Source organism: Rosa rugosa, chromosome 7 (genome assembly GCF_958449725.1).
Source record: "Rosa rugosa chromosome 7, drRosRugo1.1, whole genome shotgun sequence".
Classification (NCBI taxonomy): domain Eukaryota; kingdom Viridiplantae; phylum Streptophyta; class Magnoliopsida; order Rosales; family Rosaceae; genus Rosa; species Rosa rugosa.
In genome coordinates this window covers 19942336-19961907 of record NC_084826.1, presented here as the reverse complement: position 1 = coordinate 19961907, position 19572 = coordinate 19942336, and the positions used below count along the sequence as shown (strand labels likewise).

General features: G+C 38.7%; 2 protein-coding genes across 2 annotated transcripts; one reads left to right on the top strand and one right to left on the bottom strand.

Annotated features, from left to right (window-relative positions):
• Window positions 1-4295: 4295 nt before the first annotated feature.
• Window positions 4296-6357, top strand: LOC133719719 (carboxylesterase 15-like). The gene is made up of 2 exons (XM_062145889.1): window positions 4296-5035; window positions 5933-6357. Exons 1-2 carry the CDS (start codon window positions 4344-4346, stop codon window positions 6237-6239), a joined length of 999 nt encoding a protein of 332 aa, XP_062001873.1. The 5' UTR covers window positions 4296-4343; the 3' UTR covers window positions 6240-6357.
• A 733-nt stretch (window positions 6358-7090) lies between these two features.
• LOC133721180 (cell division cycle 20.2, cofactor of APC complex-like) lies at window positions 7091-10112 on the bottom strand. Its single transcript, XM_062147719.1, has 4 exons — window positions 9744-10112; window positions 9154-9423; window positions 8351-8620; window positions 7091-8249 (listed from the first exon to the last, which is right to left on the bottom strand). Exons 1-4 carry the CDS (start codon window positions 9819-9821, stop codon window positions 7536-7538), a joined length of 1332 nt encoding a protein of 443 aa, XP_062003703.1. The 5' UTR covers window positions 9822-10112; the 3' UTR covers window positions 7091-7535.
• Window positions 10113-19572: the final 9460 nt, after the last annotated feature.

Here is a 19572-nt window from a genome sequence, read left to right as displayed (position 1 = left end):
TGTGGGTTTCTGGGGCGGCATGGCGTAGCTGTATCAGATCGGTTCGAGGTGGGCGTGCTTTGGTGGTTGCATCATATCGGTTCGAGGTGGGAGTGGAGTCTGGGATCAGACTTGGTTTTCTCGATGGGGTGTAGGCATGACGGCGGCAGGGCAGCGCGACCGCTTTGTACTCGCGTCAGTTTTGCTTAGGCAGCTGGCATCGGATCTGGTTTCCGACTTGATCTGGTATGGAGATTGTAATGTTGTGGCTATGGTTCTGGTTTCTGATTCGCCAGTGGCTATGGTTGGAGGGGGACGCTGCAAATCTGATTGGGTGGGCGGTGCTGGTGCTGGTGTGCCGGAGATGGTTGTCCGACAACGGTGTGGGTGGTTTGCGGTGGTGACTGCAGCAATATGGGCTGGGCCAAAGGGCTGTTCCCTCCTCACTCTTTCGGTTAGACTGTGGACCTGGACTCAGAGTTTGGGCCCAAATTGGGCTGCTGGTTATTTTACTATTTTTTATGTATTCTGGTTTTTACTTTTAGTTGAATGTGGCTTTATGCCGGCAATAAGTCCCTACCCTATTGTGGTAGGGCGACGTGGGCTTTGTCCCGGACTGCGCACCTTGTGTGCCTTGTCTGCTCTGGTTAGGCGGCAAGTTTCTTGCTTTGTCAAATGGTCGCAGCCTCCCAGTGGTAGGATGAAACTTAGTGCCACCGAAATTGTTTTTCGGTGGCAACATAGTGGGAAAGCTGATAGTAATAGTAAATTATGGCTCCGCGTGAGTAAAATCTTTCCAGTAGGTCACCACCTTTGTAAAGCAAATAGAGTAGCCAATGATGCACTCTTCGCTAATTGGTGCTTGTTAGAATACATAATTTTTGTGGAGAATCCCGGTTTTAATCTAGGATGTTCTCCCTATGCTTCTTGTTATTTGGGGTTTCGGTATCATGTCCCCCCCATGTATTCTGAGGTTTCATTAATGGTCAAACCTTGAGGGCAGTCGTACTGGCCCTTTTCAAAAAAAAAAAAAATGTGAATAATTATGTTGGTTTTAATATTGTAAAGATAGTTGGCCATGAGTCTATGTATGATGACTATGATCAATCATACAATTTTTAAGACCCAAAATCAAATATATAGAACTTGTACTACAATCAACTCACATTTTGATATCTCAAATTTCAAAATCATCACTTTGTTACTTTAATTTTACATTTTGTCACTGAATTTGGTATATGTTGTCAAATTTTCATCAAATTAATTCAAAAAGTTATTCTTAATTATTTTAATGAAAATTTTATTTGCAAGAAAATGCTTAAGATCCTAAAAAATTATACAAAAAGCCTTTACCAAATGATGTGGCACATGCTACATCATCATCTTAATCCTAATCATTTCCAGCATGTCTTCCTATTAAATTCTTTTCAATATAAAATAAAAATAAAAATCAATAATATGAATAAAAACGATGATAACAAACCTCAGCTAACCCAGAAACCTCAAAATCCCAATTTTGAAACCCTAAAATTCTCACTCCTATTTTGCAGTTCTTAGCCATGGCGTATGTAGATCACCCATTCTCAATTACGACATAATGATGGAGACCTCCTACACCGTCAACAACAAGCCTCCAATCAAAGAGATTGCTCTCGACATCGCCCAGTTCCTAGTTCTTTAGCCAATCAAAAAAAAAAAAAAAAACTAACAAGCCACTAGTTTATTAATACATATGATTCACAAAAGCCATTGAAGTTTGAAACTAAAGACTGAACTTAGTACTCGTATATAAGTGTGTAATTAATATACTTATAGGGAGAGGAAACAGATTGATATGAAAGCTGCTGTCCAAGGAAATTGATCAGTACATATTCAAGACTGCCGCAAATGCCTAATTATCTATTATTTGAGCAACAACTAAGAGAAATAGAGAAGGAGAAGCTGCATGATTTTGCATCTGTGAGGACTTTGAGGCAAGCAACAAGCGACAAGCTCAGTAACAAGATGAATAGTACGTGTTGACGATAAAAGTAGTCGTTCTGCAATTTAGAATACGCTTGATTTTGGTAAAACCTTGAAGATCAGTCTTCTAATTAGGTTAGGCTAATCTAATCACATCTTTTATTCAGATAAGGAAGTTATTTTATTATTTTGTTGGTTTTTATTATTAATTTTAGGCTAATTTGAAAATGAATATAATTAGATAATGCTGAAAATTATTCAATTAAAGGTGATGATGACCAAGATGCCACATAGGACGGCACATAATTTGGTATTAGTTTTTTGTATAACTTTTTGGTGTATGTAGCACTACTCTTATTTGCATGTACCAAACTCATTATTGAATATAAAGTTGAGGTATCGAAATAATTATTTTGCAACTTGAAAGACCAAAATGCCAACAAACTCCAAGTATTGTCGGTAATTTTTTTTTTTCTCTAATTTTGATCTCTCAACAACTTACCTTTTTCTTCTTTTATGATTAAATCTCATTTAAAAAGGATAGACCATCAAGTTTGAAGTCTGAACTGTAGTAGGTCACTTCATCCATCACCAATTGATTTTAGATGTGAACTCCATATTATTTTATCAATCGATCAGCAGGGCCTGCAATGACCCTGACACTCTTGAATTTCTTATATACATGCAATAGCTAGTTTATCACTTTATTGAACTGATTCAAGAAAGAACATTCATTTAGCTTTATAGGCTGCCATTTATTTATTGAAGGAATTAGTCTAGGGGGAGAAATGTGTGCAAGATAGTCAATAATAAGAACCAGCGGTGCTACAATTAGGTGATGTATATATAGTTTCAAAGCCGATTGCATCTAGTGACTGGAGGAAAGAATGTGGTTTTCTGCTATTTAGAGCTGCGACTAGGAAAATGAGGAAGAGGAAAATAATACAATGGTGGCAAGCTAATTATAGTATATATCGTTTTGATATTAGTATCGCTTTTCCTTTGATGCTTTTGATATTAGTATCGCTAATAAAGAGTTTATTGCTTTACCCAGTCCCATAGCCTTTAATCTTTCACCAGATGTCGTCTTCTACTCTTCTACAACCAAAAGCTCTGCTTTATAATTACCATGCCTACCTTTCTTTCTTTCTTTCTTCCATTTTTTTTTTTAAGAGCTAAAAGTTAACTTTATAACTTTGTAAAGTTATGGATTTTTGATGTGGAGGGAGAATCGTGTTTAAGCTTGGAATAGCTGAGCATTTTGGAGATGTATGCTATATGGAGCTTGTCTATGTCAATCAACGAACAACAACGGATTAGAATTAGACCATATACACAAGAAAACAAATTGATATCATATGAACAATTTAGAAACGGTATGCCAGAAATTCCAGAAACAATTTCTACAGTTAATAGCAACGAGAGAAATATAAAAAAATATTTAAAAAAAAAATCTAATTTCTCCCCAGATGCAACATTTATCTACTGTACTATATGAACTATATCCTATTACTTCTCTCAAGATGACACTAACTCTGTGGTAGTGTGGTTCAACAAAAACAGATGCAATTCTCTGCAGCATTTACAGATATATGATACAGAATTTCCATTGTGTCCCAACTAGTGATAAAATTACCTAGTGATATAGTCACTTCCCATTACCTTCAACGAATGCAGTAGTACTTGGGAGAAAATGGCATCAGACTTTGTTTGGAGCAGATCATGATGGGTTAAAAAACTTAAAATTCAGGTTAAAATTACGTTCAAGACTTCAAGTCATGCGTATATATAATTTTCTGTTTATAATGTGGTTAAAATTATGTTAAACGGTCCCCCAATTGTAGTTCTTAAGTTCACCTTAATTTCCTTAATTAAATTATGGTCCTGTTGTCCATGATTAATACATAAAACACTGCATGAACTATTACGTAGTTGTAGTGGACTACTGGTTTACTTTATTAATTCCGGAGTATATGGTAGTATTGGTTAGAGACTTTGATAGTGGGTTACTTGTGTCTTTATCACGCCAGCAAAGGAAACCATTGTTAATAATGGTTGTTGGGCCATTGCTATTGGTGTCACTCACCGATTATTGGTATCTATTGGCCCAACTGACACCATTAGTGATGGTGTCTGACAGTTTGAAGGACAAATTTGTAGTAGTGTATACGCATGCATGAGTTTGTTCGTCATAAATAGGACAAAAAAAAAAAACCACGTTCGATACTGCCAATGTTCCACTTTCAATTCTATAACAGTATAACTACGATCTAAATTTCAATTTATTATCATCCACTACGTATGTACTTTCAGAACCTTTTATAAAAACCAACCACTATGTACCATTTCTCCTCTATATGAAGTTATGAACCATAGCTCTTCTTTATCTTCAACACCAAAAAATGGGTTCCCAACCTCACGTTGTAGATGACCTCGGTGGCATTCTCCATATCTTCAGCGACGGTTCTATCTGGCGTCGCCCTTTCAAAGACATAAACTTCGGCCCTATTCGATTCATCGATGACAGTTCCGTCATCTTCAAAGACATTACTTACGATCAAAACCTCAACCTCTCCCTCCGTTTATACAAACCAAGACTAACAAACCCTACTTCCTCAGCTGCTAAGCTCCCGGTGGTGCTCTACTTTCACGGCGGCGGTTTTTGCGTCGGCTCACGTGTCTGGCCCCACTACCGCAACGTATGTGTCCGATTGGCAGCCGAGCTCAAGGCCCTTGTGGTGTCACCGGACCACCGGCTTGCGCCGGAGCATAAGCTCCCTGCTGCGCTGGACGATGCGGCGTGTGTGGTGGATTGGCTGCAAGGGGAGGCCTTGATGAGTGAGAGTGGTGGTGACTGTGATGCATGGATACGTGGTGGTGTCGTTGACTTTGATAGGGTTTTTATCGTGGGTGATTCTTCCGGTGGCACCATAGCTCATCACCTGGCGGTTTCGCTAGGAGGCGGATCAGTCAAGGCGGCGCCGCTTCGGGTACGGGGGTACGTGTTGGTGGCGCCATTTTTTGGTGGAGTGGAGTGGACAAAATCAGAGCAGGAGCCTCATGAGCCACGGCTGACATTGGATGTAGTTGAAAGGTAATTCTTTCTAGCTACCTCTAGTTCTTAATTAGCTTGACGAATTAATTATATGAATACTATAAAGCCAATAACAGAAATAATGCTTCTTCATGCATGCCACCGTTCTGGAAAAAAAGAAACAAATTTTTTGGTTGGAAAAGACGAAACAAATTTTGGGCCAACTTTCAGAATGCAAAACGATTCCCGCAGGTAGCAACTCACTACCGAAGCTAGGAGATTTTTTTAGTTGAGCTAAAATCCCAACATCATTACAAACTTAGTGTATGACAACGAAATTGATAATGGTTCATATATTGGTTGAAGGCTAGGTTCATTATTTAGCTTAATCCTTACAGATTGTAGGTTCGGATATGGAAACTTATATTTTGGACTTGCTTAAACCTATTTTTGACTTTGTGATGGCAAAAAGTGGCTACCTTTGAGAAGCCTACACATAGCTCCGCTGCTGGATACGGATAATTAAATGAAGATCATTGATAAAGATGTAGGACTTCGTGATATATATTAATATAGGTAGCTAGACTTAGTTATACCACTAATCAACACTTGTCATAGGTACCAGACCAAAAGAAAGTCATTTTCATAGGATCGTTGATATTAAATAGTGCATAATCCAATTTAGTTAGTATGACCTAGTACCTACTGATCCAAAATGATTAAGATAATTAACTATATAAGTATGACCTACAATTAATAAGTAGTGGTGGATGATCGTCTCCACATGTAAATGACTAGGTTATAAATTATAGACCATCAAGTCTGAACTACAGTAGACAAAAAATCTTAAAATCCAGAGAACTAGAGGTTCAAGAATTAGAGCCGATCAGACCATTTCTAGCTACTTTGTGCTGTTTTACTTTACTAATTTTGTGCTCTTCACTGCCAACTCTTTAGACTTTGGAGGCTTTCCCTGCCAGAAGGAGCAACCAGGGATCATCCGCTGGCAAACCCATTTGGACCAAACAGTCCACGCCTTGAGACGGTGGATCTTGATCCCATCTTGGTTATTGTGGGTGGCGATGAAATGTTGAAAGATAGATCGGTGATGTACTGGAGTAAACTAAAAGAATTGGGAAAGAAAATTGAATATGCGGAATTTGATGGAGAGCAACATGGGTTTTTCTCAATTAATCCATACTCAGATGTTGCAAATGAAGCATTCCACGTTGTTAAGAGATTTGTGAATGAAAACTCCAACTAAGACATTGATCAATCACGATCATCATCTCTCATTGTTTGGAAAACTTTGGAGTTCGTCAGTTAAATATTACCATGCACCTATAAATTATGGAGTGTACTACTGAATTTCATCAAACAGAAATCACGATTTAGTTCTTCTGCGTCTCTCTATTTCTTCTTTCTTCTTTTTCTTCCTCAATCTCCGAAAACCTATAACATGGTATCAGAGCTTATATCAAACACCTTATTATAGTAATCACTAATCAGCAGTGCCTGCAATGACCCTGGCGCCCTTGAATTTCTTATATACATGCAGTAGCCAGTAATTATCCTTTATTGAACAGATTAAAGAAAGAACATTCATTTAGCTTTATAGGCTGCCATTTATTTATTGAAAGAATTAGTCTAGGGGGAGAACTGCGTGCAAGATAGTCAATAATAAGAACCAGCGGTGCTACAATTAGGAGAGATGTATATATAGTACTGTCAAAGCCGATTGCATCTAGTGACTGGAGGAAAGAATGGTGGCAAGCTAATTATAGTATCGTTTTTATATTAGTATCGCTTTTCCTTTGATGCTTTTGATATGTGTATCGCTAATAAAGAGTTTATTGCTTTACCCAGTCCCATAGCCTTTAATCTTTCACCAGATGTCCTCTTACACAACCAAAAGCTTTGCTCTATAATTATGCGTTCCTTTTTCTTTTTTTTTCGTTTTTTTTTAAGAGTTACTAGTCCTGTGAGATTATGTTTTTCTGATGTGAAGGGAGAATCGTGTTTAAGCTTGGAATAGCTGGGCATTTTGGAGATGTATGCTATATGGAGCTTGTCTATGTCAATCAACGAACAACAACAGATTAGAATTAGACCATATACACAAGAAAACAAATTGATATCATATGAACAATTTAGAAATGGTATGCCAGAAATTCCAGAAACAATTTCTACAGTTAATAGAGCAACGAGAGAAATATAAAAAAATATTAAAAAAAAAATCTAATTTCTCCCCAGATGCAACATTTATCTACTATACTATATCAACTATATATATCCTATTACTTCTCTCAAGATGACACTAACTCTGTGGTTCAACAAAAACAGATGCAATTCTCTGCAGCATTTACAGATATATGATACAGAATTTCCATTGTGTCCCAATTAGTGATACAATTACTTGTGATATAGTCACTTCCTATTACCTTCAACGAATGCAGTAGTGCTTGGGAGAAAATGGCATCACTTTGTTTGGAGCAGACTTGGCAACTTCTGGGATCCCAATCACTTGGTGATATACTGATATAGTCACTTTCCATTACCTTCAACGAATGCAGTAGTACCTGGGAGAAAATGGCAACAGACTTTGTTTTGGAGCAGATTTAGCAACTTCTGGGATCCCAAACACATTCCACAACCTCAGAGTCTCGTCCCCTGCTGATGCAACAGTGAACCCATCTGGGCTCTGCGTCATATAGAGCACTCTAGAAGTGTGACCACTGAGCTCTGCCAACCTCACCATGGAAGGGTACTTCCAGAGGATGAGCTGGTTCTCTGTAAAGCCATGAGAGCTTAGCAACTCGCGTTCATGGCTGTTCCACAGTAAAGCACACACTTGAGAGCCTGTGTTGACTGAATTTAAGCAGGAGCCTGTGTGTGCATTCCAGAACTTAATTGTATCATCCCCTCCACCGCCACCAGAGGCTAGTAAATTCGCTTGGAATGGACACCAAGCAAGGGCTTTGACTGCTGAAGTGTGATCTTGAAGCCTGTGAAGCCAGTGTGCATTTGGAGAGGCAACTGACCTATCCCATATGAAAACGAGATTATCGTTACCTCCACTTGCTAGCTGTTGGCCGGAGGCAGACCATTTTAGTCCACAAACCTCCTCCTGGTGGCCCAAGAAGGTTTGAACAATATGGGATCTAACTCTTACGTCATTGTTGATAATATTTCCATCCCTTGAACCTGTTGTGAGAATCTCTTTGTTCCATGCCAATGAACCTACTCGTTCATGGTGACCCTTCAATTTTCTTAACTGCATTGTGATTAGCATAGTAAGTAATAGCACTAAATGTTTTGTTTCAAAGGAAAAGAAAAACAATATATATATATATATATAAGCAGCAATGGTCTTACCAGTTTAACAGAAATAGAATCCCACAATTCGACACAAGAATTGTTTAGTCCAATAGCAATGTGCCTCCCATCAGCAGCCCAGCTAATGCTTGTAACAGGACCATCATCATCAGAAACTGTGACGAGCTCTGAGGTGGAGCTGTTTGAAGCATTCCATAGGTACACCGTGCTTTCAAGAGCTATTGCAAGGATGTTGTTGCTGCCCCAGTCCAGTAAATTCAAGTAGAAATCATCAGAGAGATCGGGAGCATCCAATATCTTCTCTGCAGTCTGCAATATCAATTTGGATCGGTTAGCGCAGCCACCCAGCATTACTAGCGCGCGCACACACACACTCAATTTGAAAGAATCAGTAAAGAACATAGTATTTCTACATGTCAGACACACACAGAGACAACTCTCTCTCTCTCTCTCTCCCTCGCTTTGACAAACCAATTTAAAAGAAGTAGCACAGCAACACTCTTAACGCACACATTACAAAATCAACTTGAATTAGCACAGCCACACTGACAATATATTACTTTTGCTATAGCACAGATATATTGCAATATATTCAAAAGTATTAGCACCGCAAGAGATGTTCCTATGTATCACACAAACAGACACTCTGACTACTCAATTTGGAAGACTTAGGATTCCTATAGATCATATACACACACTGCATATGCTCATCCTCACAGATACATCCCCAAGTAAATCATAACTCTAAACAGCCACGCAAAATACTTGGCATCAAAGCAACCAAAATATGTTTTAATAAGCTACCAAAGTCCTATTCAATATCCAAGCTTACGCAATTATACCTGAGAAATGTGTCTCCGGGGCCTGGATTTGGCCTTATGACTTGGAGGTGAAAGCAATGCCCTAGGAATTGGTTCAATTGGGGCAGGAGGCTTGCTCTTGAATGTAAGAATTCTCCGGTTCATGTTGAGTGTCTCAGCCAATAGCTTCTGGTACGCCACACTCGATGCAGAGCTCTCAACCGGGTTCTCTTTGCCTGTTCTCCTCTCTGTGAGCACGGCATTTGCATAACCAATGTCCATAGACTCCCTATCAGGGATGAACCTATCCAACTGTAACAACAAAACAAAACTCAATCAGAAAACTAATTTGGGACAAACCTATCCGACTGAAACAAAATATTGAAATTCAATCAGAAAACTAATTTGGGATGAACCCATCCAACTGTAACAACATATGAAATTCAATCAGAAATAAAGAAAATGATTCAAAGTTCGAATCTTGATCAACCCATGTGGTGGGTTTCAATAAAAAATTAGGGTTTTGCCAAAAGAATAAAAACCCAGAATTGGGGCAAATCGCTCACAAAGAAAAACCCTAAATTTGCGATAAAATCGAATCAAATTAAAGAACCCAGAGATGGTTTCCTTACGTTTTCTCGACTACGCTTTCTTGGAAAGAGCGGTTCTTGAATTGGGTAAAGGGAATTGACCTTTCTTGATGAATCCATAGCACCTGAACCCACAAATTCGCACAATAATAAGAGAAGGAGGCACAGAGAAAACAAAAAACAGACGATGGAAATCTGCGATTAATCGAAAATGAAAGAAATACGAAATCAAAAATTGCAAAACTCAAAGAGAAGAGAGAGGAATGGAATTGGCGGTGAAGATGAAGCTGTTTGATCGTTCTCGGCAGAGAGAATGGAATGGAATGGAATGCGCTTTAGGAAATTGAGGGGATTATCCGAGAATAGGTGTTTGTGAAATTAATTTGAAGGGTTTTCTCAACGGCTAGTGGTTTTAAATTGGAAACGTTTTAAGGGTCTCTTTATCTCGACGTAAACCCGAGTTTGAAGCCCAAATCCGGGTCCGATTAAGCAAAGGACCGAATTTTTTTTTTTTTTTTTGGAGGATTTGAAGTTGGCTTACCTATTTAAAATCTCAGTTACTAAATAATTAAATATATATATATATATATGCCAGTTCCTTTTGCATTATACAGCGTGAGAATTAACTAAAAATATAGGCTCATTGTTATGTAGATATATTACTGTAGTGCGAGTCGATGTCAAATTCACCATGCTTTTTGTTTGTAGAGAAAATTTGAAAATGTTAGTTCAACAACAAGAGGGATGGAATTAAGTTGTCCTCGACTGAGAGACAAAACAAAACCCTAGCAAAAGAAAACGCGAACAGGGAGTCGCTCCTGTCCGGCGGCGCGCCCTCACGGCGTCGTCGTCGGACGGGATAGAAGGGACCTAGTGTCCGGGTGTACGCGGTCCGGTGGGAGAAGCATTTGTGGGGGGTTGACAGCGCTCTCCAAATCGCTGGGAGCTTCTGACGGGGAAGGGCATCGGTGGTTGGTGGGCGTGCAGGTGGGGTCGTTCTATCCTACAGCAGCGCGAGGATGCCGTTGTGGTTGGAGGGATCGGAGGCTTCCTGGCGGTGGTGATTGGGTGGCGTCGCTGGGCTCCTCTGGTGTCCGACCCGATCAAGTTGCTTCAATCGGGTTTGGGCTGTTTTGCTTGGATATGGGGAGGGGTGGCCCTGCTTGCCGGAATGGTGGGGGGGGGGGGGGGGGGATGGAGGGTTGGAGGGTCAGATAGCGCCTGCACGTCGTCAAGTTGGCGGCGAATCTGGAGGTGCGACAATGATCATGGGGAGGCCTAGGTTCAAGGTGGTGGAAACTAGATGTGTAGCAAGGAATAGCTTTTGCTCGGTGCAGACTAGTTGGTGGATATGTGTTTCGATCCAATCGGATTGCGGTGCAACTCCATTGGAGATTGGGGCTTCAATTGCTGCAGCAACGGTGGTCGGAGGGGGGTGGATGGCAATAGGTTGTAGGGCGGTGGGTATGGCGGCCCGCAGCATGGATGGGGGTTGGGCCGGGTTTAATGTTTGTGTTTAGGGTTTGGTTTCTTTTGGTTTGTTTTTTAGCAATAAGTCACTTTCAAGGTTTTGTTTTAAGTTTTAGCTGTTGGGTCGGGGCACTGCAATTTTGGCATAGGCAATCTTCTATTCGGCGGTCTAGAGGTCGGTCCTGTTCTGGAGTTGGGTCAGCAGCGGTGGCGAAAATGTCTGGCGGTGGCATACTGGCACAGACAATCATCCTTGGCCTTCTAGTGGGATTGTTCCTGTTGATTTCAGGTGGAGGTAATGGCGATTTGGAGCATGTGTGGATTGACGTTGTTGACATTTAGGTGGCAATGGTCTTGGGTTTAATTTAGTCTCAGGTCTGACGGTCCAGCTTTTCACTTTGGTTGGGTTCGAAGTCACAACGAGTGTAGACTTGGTCGATCAAAGGCAGGTCAGGAGGACTCTGGGTGACGAGTTAGTGTTGACAAAGTTATGTGTCAAGGATTCACTGCTCCTGCGCATGTTGTTTTTGCCTGTTAATTGTAGTGCAAGTTTTAAGTTTGTAGTTGAGTCGGGGCTTTTTTGGCTCTGTCAGTCAGTCATGTTGGAGTTCCAGTGGCCATTTCTATGTATGAGATGTTGCCAAAACTCATTGTATCCAGTTCATTATTAATGAAGTTTATTCTTGATCAAAAAAAAAAAAAACAACAAGAGGGATGGGGCTACATTGTAGTAACTTTAGTTGGAAGAAAAGTTGGAGTGAATTGCAAATAAGGGTTAAAACATGAAAGGTGAAGCTTCAATTGTCGTTCTCAACGAGACATGATAGTGATGATACTTCACTAGTTTAGCAGTACTCTTTATTTGACTTTTATACACGTAATTAGGATAATTTACTTAATCACTGAAATTTAGTCATTTTTATTTCTTTTTTTTGGCAAAAGATAGCTTATTATGATACCTTTTTAAAAATGTGGTTATCTTAGTACGCAAGCTTTTTTTTTATTTTTTCAAAAGAAAAAATCTATTGAAATTTTTAACGATTATAATCGTTTAGAATGACATCCCGTACAACTTTTAGAGCAGACACAAACCACAAACAGCTTAAAGCTAGAGCATGTAGAACCCACTAAAAGATGTACTACACCTATAGCGTGTCTTATTACATGAGAAGTTGAACACAACTCTAAAACAACTATGTAATTTGAGCAAAAGCTACAGCATCCCCGAGATAATTACCAACAAGACTGTGGAAATCATTGTCATGATCTTGAGAGTTGTGAATTAAGCAACTATAGACTGCTTTAAAGAAGAAAGCAAAAGACTAATCCATACTATACCTAGCACAAATTGAACTACTCACCTAAGCACGCAATTGTGGTACTCACAGCACGCTGGTACAGCGACTCATAAAGTGTAGTATTCATCAATCCACTAAATAAACAAGCATCAAAACTACTGTTCGTCAGATGAAGTGAAGGGCAAAATCCAAATAGAATCAAACCTATCGCAGGACCCGAAACTTAGGTCCAAATCAGAAAAGGACTTAGAATGTCGGTCAATATCCAATCTTGATTTTGCAGGCAAGTCTCATCAAATTTGAGACCTGCCCTACGTGGACGAAATCTTCATACCAGCCGTGTTACCCAAATCCCAATGCCTCATGCTGTTCGCTCAAAAATTGTGTCGGCCGCGTGTCACTAGGCCGAGGGCTTCTTTGGCTTACACGTGTCCTTCTGGAGTGGTGACGTGTGCGCGGGCGTGCCAACTCGCGGCTGGTGGGCCAAGCGAGGTTTTGTTATAGATTGTAGGTCTTGCGCCGATCTGACTTTTGATCAGTTGATTGTGGGCCGAGGAAGGATCAATCTCGGCCGCGGGGTTCTCTCTGCCTTGAATGCAAGGACTTTAGCACAGATCGGCCTTATCTGGCCGCAGTGCTGTGTAACTCGGTGATTGATTCTTTTTGTGATTTTGTATTTATGAGCGCAAGAATGTAAATAATGCAAAGTAGAAGTGCAGCAAATAAAAATAAACAACAAGAATATAAACCGCAGGAAATAAAGTGCAGACAAGTAACAAGGAAAAAGATAAATTGCTGGAATGTAAAGAACGACAAAGTAAAGTGCAGGAAAGATAAGTACCGGTAAAATAAAAGCAATCAGATAAACGCGTGAAGATTGATAAGTGTTGCAGAAATATTGAAATGTATTGAGATAAAATTTGTGTAATCGCGTAGAGCGTTTGGTCGAGGACCTTTAACAAAGATGTCTACGGCCCCTTTTATAGTACAGAATAAAGATAACAAAACTAATACGTAAAATCTCAGCCTTAATTGTTGAGACTGGATTGATTACAAATTGAATTCTAAGAATAAAATTCCTTTGATGTGCATAACTGACAATCAGCCATCATGACTCTTCAATGATTATTTTGTAACAGCCACACTTAGTGCTGTAACGTAGAAGTTGGCATTTATCTGCTCATAATGTCATGCTATCAGTGTCTCTGAGGGTTTTGGATAGGACTTTCTCAGCCACAAGTAAACCAGAAATCGACTCATGTGAGCCGGACCTCGGCTGAGGTGAAGCGAGTCGGACCTCGGCTGAAGTGAGCCGGGCCTCGGCTGAGGTGAAGTGAGCCTGAAGTGAGCCGAGCCTCAGCTGAGGTGAAGTGAGCCGAACCTCGGCTGAAGTGAGCCGGGCCTCGGCTGAGGTGAAGGGAGCTGGACCTCGGCTGAGGTGAAGTGAGCCGGACCTCAGCTGAAGTGAGTCGGGCCTCGGCTAAATATTTATTATATCACGGCTCACTATGACCCAGGCCTGCTTCATGTGCGACCTGGCTTAATGTCACATAGGCCTTGCCAAATTTAGGTTCAAACACATGCTGCCAAATTTGAGAGCCCGAAAGCAAACATGTCGGTGACTACACCTCTACACCAGGGAGATGCGATTTTGGTAGTGCAACAACCCACGGTGGTCTTGAAACAAGCTCACATCTCACATGCCTTGATGACCGCCGACATTTATCGATGTCGGTGATGATCAACAGGTAGCGAGAGACGGAGAAAGAATCTCCTAATAAATTGACCTGGAACCAACGCCTTACGACGTCGACATAACCCCAAGCCATGATGACTAGAATTTGGAGAGAGCAGACGGCTCATGTACTGGTTACACTCAAGCACTAATCTGTGATCAGTAAGTGTTCTAGAATTGGAAATGTGTATAAAGGTGCTTCAATCAAGGTGAATCAGTTGTGGTGGGACAAAGAAGAGATGTGAGTGAAATGTGAAAGCTTGTGCAAAAAAAGAAATAAAGAGGGAGAATTAGGATTTATAGATTTGGTTTGACCACTGGATTAGTTTAGAGTGGTCCCTTATTCAATGCAACCAAAGCGCCTGTGTGTTTAGCTGCAGGGTTGGCTTGAAATGCCGAACCTGCTAGAACCGACCGGACACCGGTGGAGTCAGCGCCGAACAAAACGGCAGCCAGAGGTGCGGTGCGGTAATATCGTACCGAAGGGAGGATATCAGCTCGGTAGCGATTTAGCTAATGGAGGAGGTTCGGTATTGCCGAACAGACTGGATAGGATAGCTTTTATATATTTTTTATTATTTTTATTAGTAGGTGTGTTATTAGCCGTTGATGTATATTAACAATCAATGAAAGCCGTTGGATCTGAGTCGAAAGTGGGAAAACCCTAAGGAGGTCATTTAGGGATCTCATTCCCGAAACACAGCCTCTCGACCCTCTCTCTCTCCCTCTCTCGCGACACCTCTCGCGACACCACTCTCTCAGCCTCTCTTTCTCTCAGAACCTAGCCCCAATTTGTTGATTCCAGCCCTAATTCCAGTCCCAAAAATACAATCTAAGCAAGATGCAAACCTCACCAACATAAATTTCAACCCATATATCATTTGATTTTTGAAATCCCCAAATTTTTCAAAAACCTTAGAATCCTAGATCAGTTGCTTGGTTTAAGTAGTGGTTCAGAGGCTTATAAGGTGTTGAAAAGGCGGTTCTTCGCACAATGAATTAGGTAAAATCTATCTCCTCTTAGTCTTGTCTAATTTGTATGAAAACAAACATAATCTGTATATATTTTTTAAATTGATTGGTTGTGTGGTTATCTAATATATATGTTAATCTGTGTCTTGGTAGGGAAATCCTTTGTTTTGGGATTGCAAAAATGCAAAGGTTAGTCACTGTTAGATTCCATGAAATTTGAATCTAAATTGTAAAGCATGTGGGTCAATGATAAATTATGATTGATTTTGTTTGAAATCATTGAATTATGATCTTAGAATTGATGGAAAGATTGATTATTTTGTTTCAGGTAACTCTAATTTGTGAGATGCTGAATGTAAATTAATGTGTGTGATTGTTGTACAGGCCAAGATGGGGGGAAACGAATGGGTCTGAACTTTGATAGAGTGAAGTAAGTGATCTTCTTCGATGGCTTTACTAGTTTGTTTCATTTTTTGTAAATTGTTGTTTTGGAGTACGTTTGAATTTTTCTGCTTTGATTCAGTTTTCATAAATTGTTGTTTCGATTTGTTTGATGGGATATCTAACTTGTATACCATCTATTGCCATCAATTATGGCTAGTCATTGCAAATCAGTTTTTGTGGTTTTTACTTTGCAGAAACTGCTAGGCTGCATTTGGGAGGTGTGAACTCTTCTACAACAACTGCTTCTTGAAGACTTGGATGCTGCAAAGTGCAAACATCAGTTTGAAGATATAGTTGTTGTGGCTTTTTGTTAAGGGATTGGAGTCTACTTGAAGATTTGGATGATGCGGTGCAAACCTCCAGTTCAAAGATATACTGCTGTGTTTTTTTGTTAAGTGATTGGAATCATCAAATCACTAGCAGATTTTTGTTTATTTCAATATTTCTAGTTCCTATTTGAAGTTATGTAATATTTAAGTAGTCTTAGACTTAGAAATCAGTTGCATATGATTTGTGAACTTGTAAATTGTCATGTAGAACTGGAACATTTTTAAATATAGGAGAAAGGCTAAAAGAGGAAAACATCAAGTCTATAACTCACATCTCCATAAGAAGGTGAGGAATAGACTTGATGAAGAGGTATTATTTAGAAAATTGCAGAAAGAGTTGAGTATTAGGCATTTGGTAAAAACTGATCAGAAAAATTGGGCTTAAAACAGGCAAGAATGAATAATTGGGCTGAAAAAATACCAATCAATATTAGGCCCATTCATCCACTTCGGTTGGGTCTTCACCGAAATTAAACCGACCGGAAATTCTGTAACCGACAGTTTCGGTACCAACTTTTTTGGCACGGTAGTGGCACTGAGTTTCAGCATACCGACAGGTTCCGGTCGGTAGTCGGCCCAGCTCCAAAAACTCGGTAACCATACCACAGCCAGCCCTAGTTTAGCATATATGTGTCTGGCCATTGTTCTCCATATTTCCCTCTAAGGATGAGTCAACAAGTCATATATTATGGGTGTTAGAAGTTATTCAGTATCATCACAAATATATGCTTGATGATCGAGTTGGTGTCTACGGGCGTGTGAGTGGAAAGGTGGACGAAGGATGTATGATTTCCTTCTGAATCTAACATCAATCAGCCAAATTGAAGACCAACAGGGGAATTTGCCTTGTTGTACATTCCTGGTACAATATATTCAATCTCAGTTGTATCTGTATTAAGCAAATAAATAATAATAAATTCAAAATGTAAAATGTATGACGAAGTTTACTTGATTAGGATGAACTTCAATAGTTGACTCTCCTGTGTTTACTAACACGTACATGTATGGAAATAGATGTGGGTCCCATATTAATGGATAGAATATGTTCCGAAATAACTAGGAGTTTGTTAACCAATATGGGAGTAGATATTAGGAATGCTCCCACCATAGTGCATTTTTTTTTAAACCAAAAACTAATATGCTATAGTATTTACATTAATATAGCATGAAGTCTGCTCACCTAAGAGACCGATTTTAAGGGACTGTGACGGACAAGTGAATCTAACATTTGAAAATAAATGCACAGTTTTAAGTTATTATTTTAGCTTTTAAATTTAATACATGCGGTTGAGATGAATTTGTCCCGCACAATCCCTTAAAACTATCCTTTAGGTGAGCAAGACTCAATCTAACTTTAGTTATGTCATCTATACAAGCCCATTATATAGAAACCAAATGGGCTAAACGGTTTTTGTCATCTATGCAATCAAATGGCTAAACAGTTTCTACTTTGGATAATTTTTTGTAGGAAATAGGAAACTACAGAATGCATGGCTTCGATCACTAAATTAGATAATAGAAATATATATGATGTTCCTCAAATTTTAAGTTTGAAGATATCCTCTTTAGAACATCTCTCATCATCTATATATATCTAAATAACTGTGTTTGTTTTACCGTTTTTCTTTCCTTCATTTTTTTTATGTCCTAGAGTTTTTACTTATAAGGTTTGAACACGTATATAAAGTTATGCGAGTCGAATAATGCATTGACTGCATAGATAATTTGATCCTCAATTATTGTGAGATATACTCATTTCGACTCAAAATAAGTAGTAAACAATTTAATACGAAATCAGCTGCATTTCTATTTTAATTGTACATATGGTTAGTAAACGGCCTAGTGAGAATGATTTATTCACATCCGATTCCTTCTCTATCCCATTAAGGTTGTCCTTGATTCATGAATTTCTCCATTCCAAGTAAATACAGGTATCAACCACGAATCAGCATATGTCAAATCAGAATAAAGCAATTAATATGAAACAAGTAGTTAAAAGCTTAATAGACCACCTTCCAAAAGGTAAACTAATAGTATAAAAGTCTAAAAGAACATTAAAATATAGGAGAAATCTAAGAACTAGGTAATGACCTCAATTTGTAGCAACAGTTCTTATTCCTAGAAGGCAACATATTCTTTATTTTACATTTATGGATCTCCATACGCATCTATGTCAACCGAACCACACATTATATGTGTGTTGTTAAGTGCGATTTTTGAGTTAAGGTTAAAGTTATAGCTTGTACCCATGAGATATTCAAGGATACCTCAAGTCAAAGAATTATTTGACAACTTTAGGAATGTTGTATGATCGATATGCAACATTCTTTAGGGTAAAATCCTCAAATGGTACCCAAACAATTACGAAATGCACTTTTTGGTACCTACAAATTTTCAGAGAGTCTAGTAGTACCTGTAGTATCTCTCCGTTAACCCTTTTAGTACTTTCGTCAATTATTCCGTTAAAGTAGGGATAAAATTGTAAAAACCCTATTTTTTTTACAATTTTTTTATAAAACTAAATTAAACTTGGTTTAAAAAAAAAAAAAAAAGAGCTAGAATTGAATTTAATTAGTGAATATCTACATTTACCATTTACTTACTACTTCCATTGGTTAATCCTATTAATTGTTTGAGAAAAAATTATCTCATTAATTGACCAAATGAATATATATTAATTTTTATAAAAAATAACTAAACACAAACAAAATACTTAAATTAATTACCCCAAGTAACCCGAGAATAGGGAAGAACGGATTGGGTATTATTTTTATTTTTTATGTGTCAAATTACTTTTTAATTATAGACCTTCAATATATTATAATACTATAATTCTATATATGAATGAAAATACTATTTTACCCTTGTTATTTTACTCACATGAGTCTCACATGGCCGCCACGTAGGCATTTTTAACGGAATAATGGACGGAGGTACCATAGGGGCTAACGGAGGAATAGTGTAGGTACCACTAGACTCTCTAAAAATTTATAGGTACTAAAAAGTGCATTTGGTGATAATTCGGGTACCATTTGAGGATTTTACCCCATTCTTTACTGATGATGGATAGCCCAATAAATTATTCAATGATTAGCAATAAAGTTTAAAAAGAATTATACGAATGCTGTCTCCAAATTGTAATTATTTAGAATCTCATCCATACGACTTAATGTACTCTATAAAACTCACCCTAACCAATGAACCTCCATAATGTCACCGAATTACAACTATCTTAGGCCATATCCAGTAGGAGAGAGCTATATTGGGGCCAGGGCTATAATTTAGCCATCAGAAATATTATTCTTTATTCATGAACAAGTGAACCATCTCCAGTAAGGCAAAGCTAAATTTTAGCCTTTTCAAGTTGTTTATGATTTTACATTATGTTTTTCAATTTTATGATTTTATTTTATTATAATAATATTTTAGTTTAGACTAAAATTAATTTTTGAGACAAGAGACAAGACACCTTCAAGGCTATTTTCAGCCCTCTTCACCTCTCTCTAGACCTGACCCCATTTATAGCTCTTTGGACCTTTTGTTGTTGGAATTCATAATTTAGAAAAAAATGGCTAGAAACCTCATTTTGGCCCTCTTATTGGAGATGACCTTACAATCTCAAC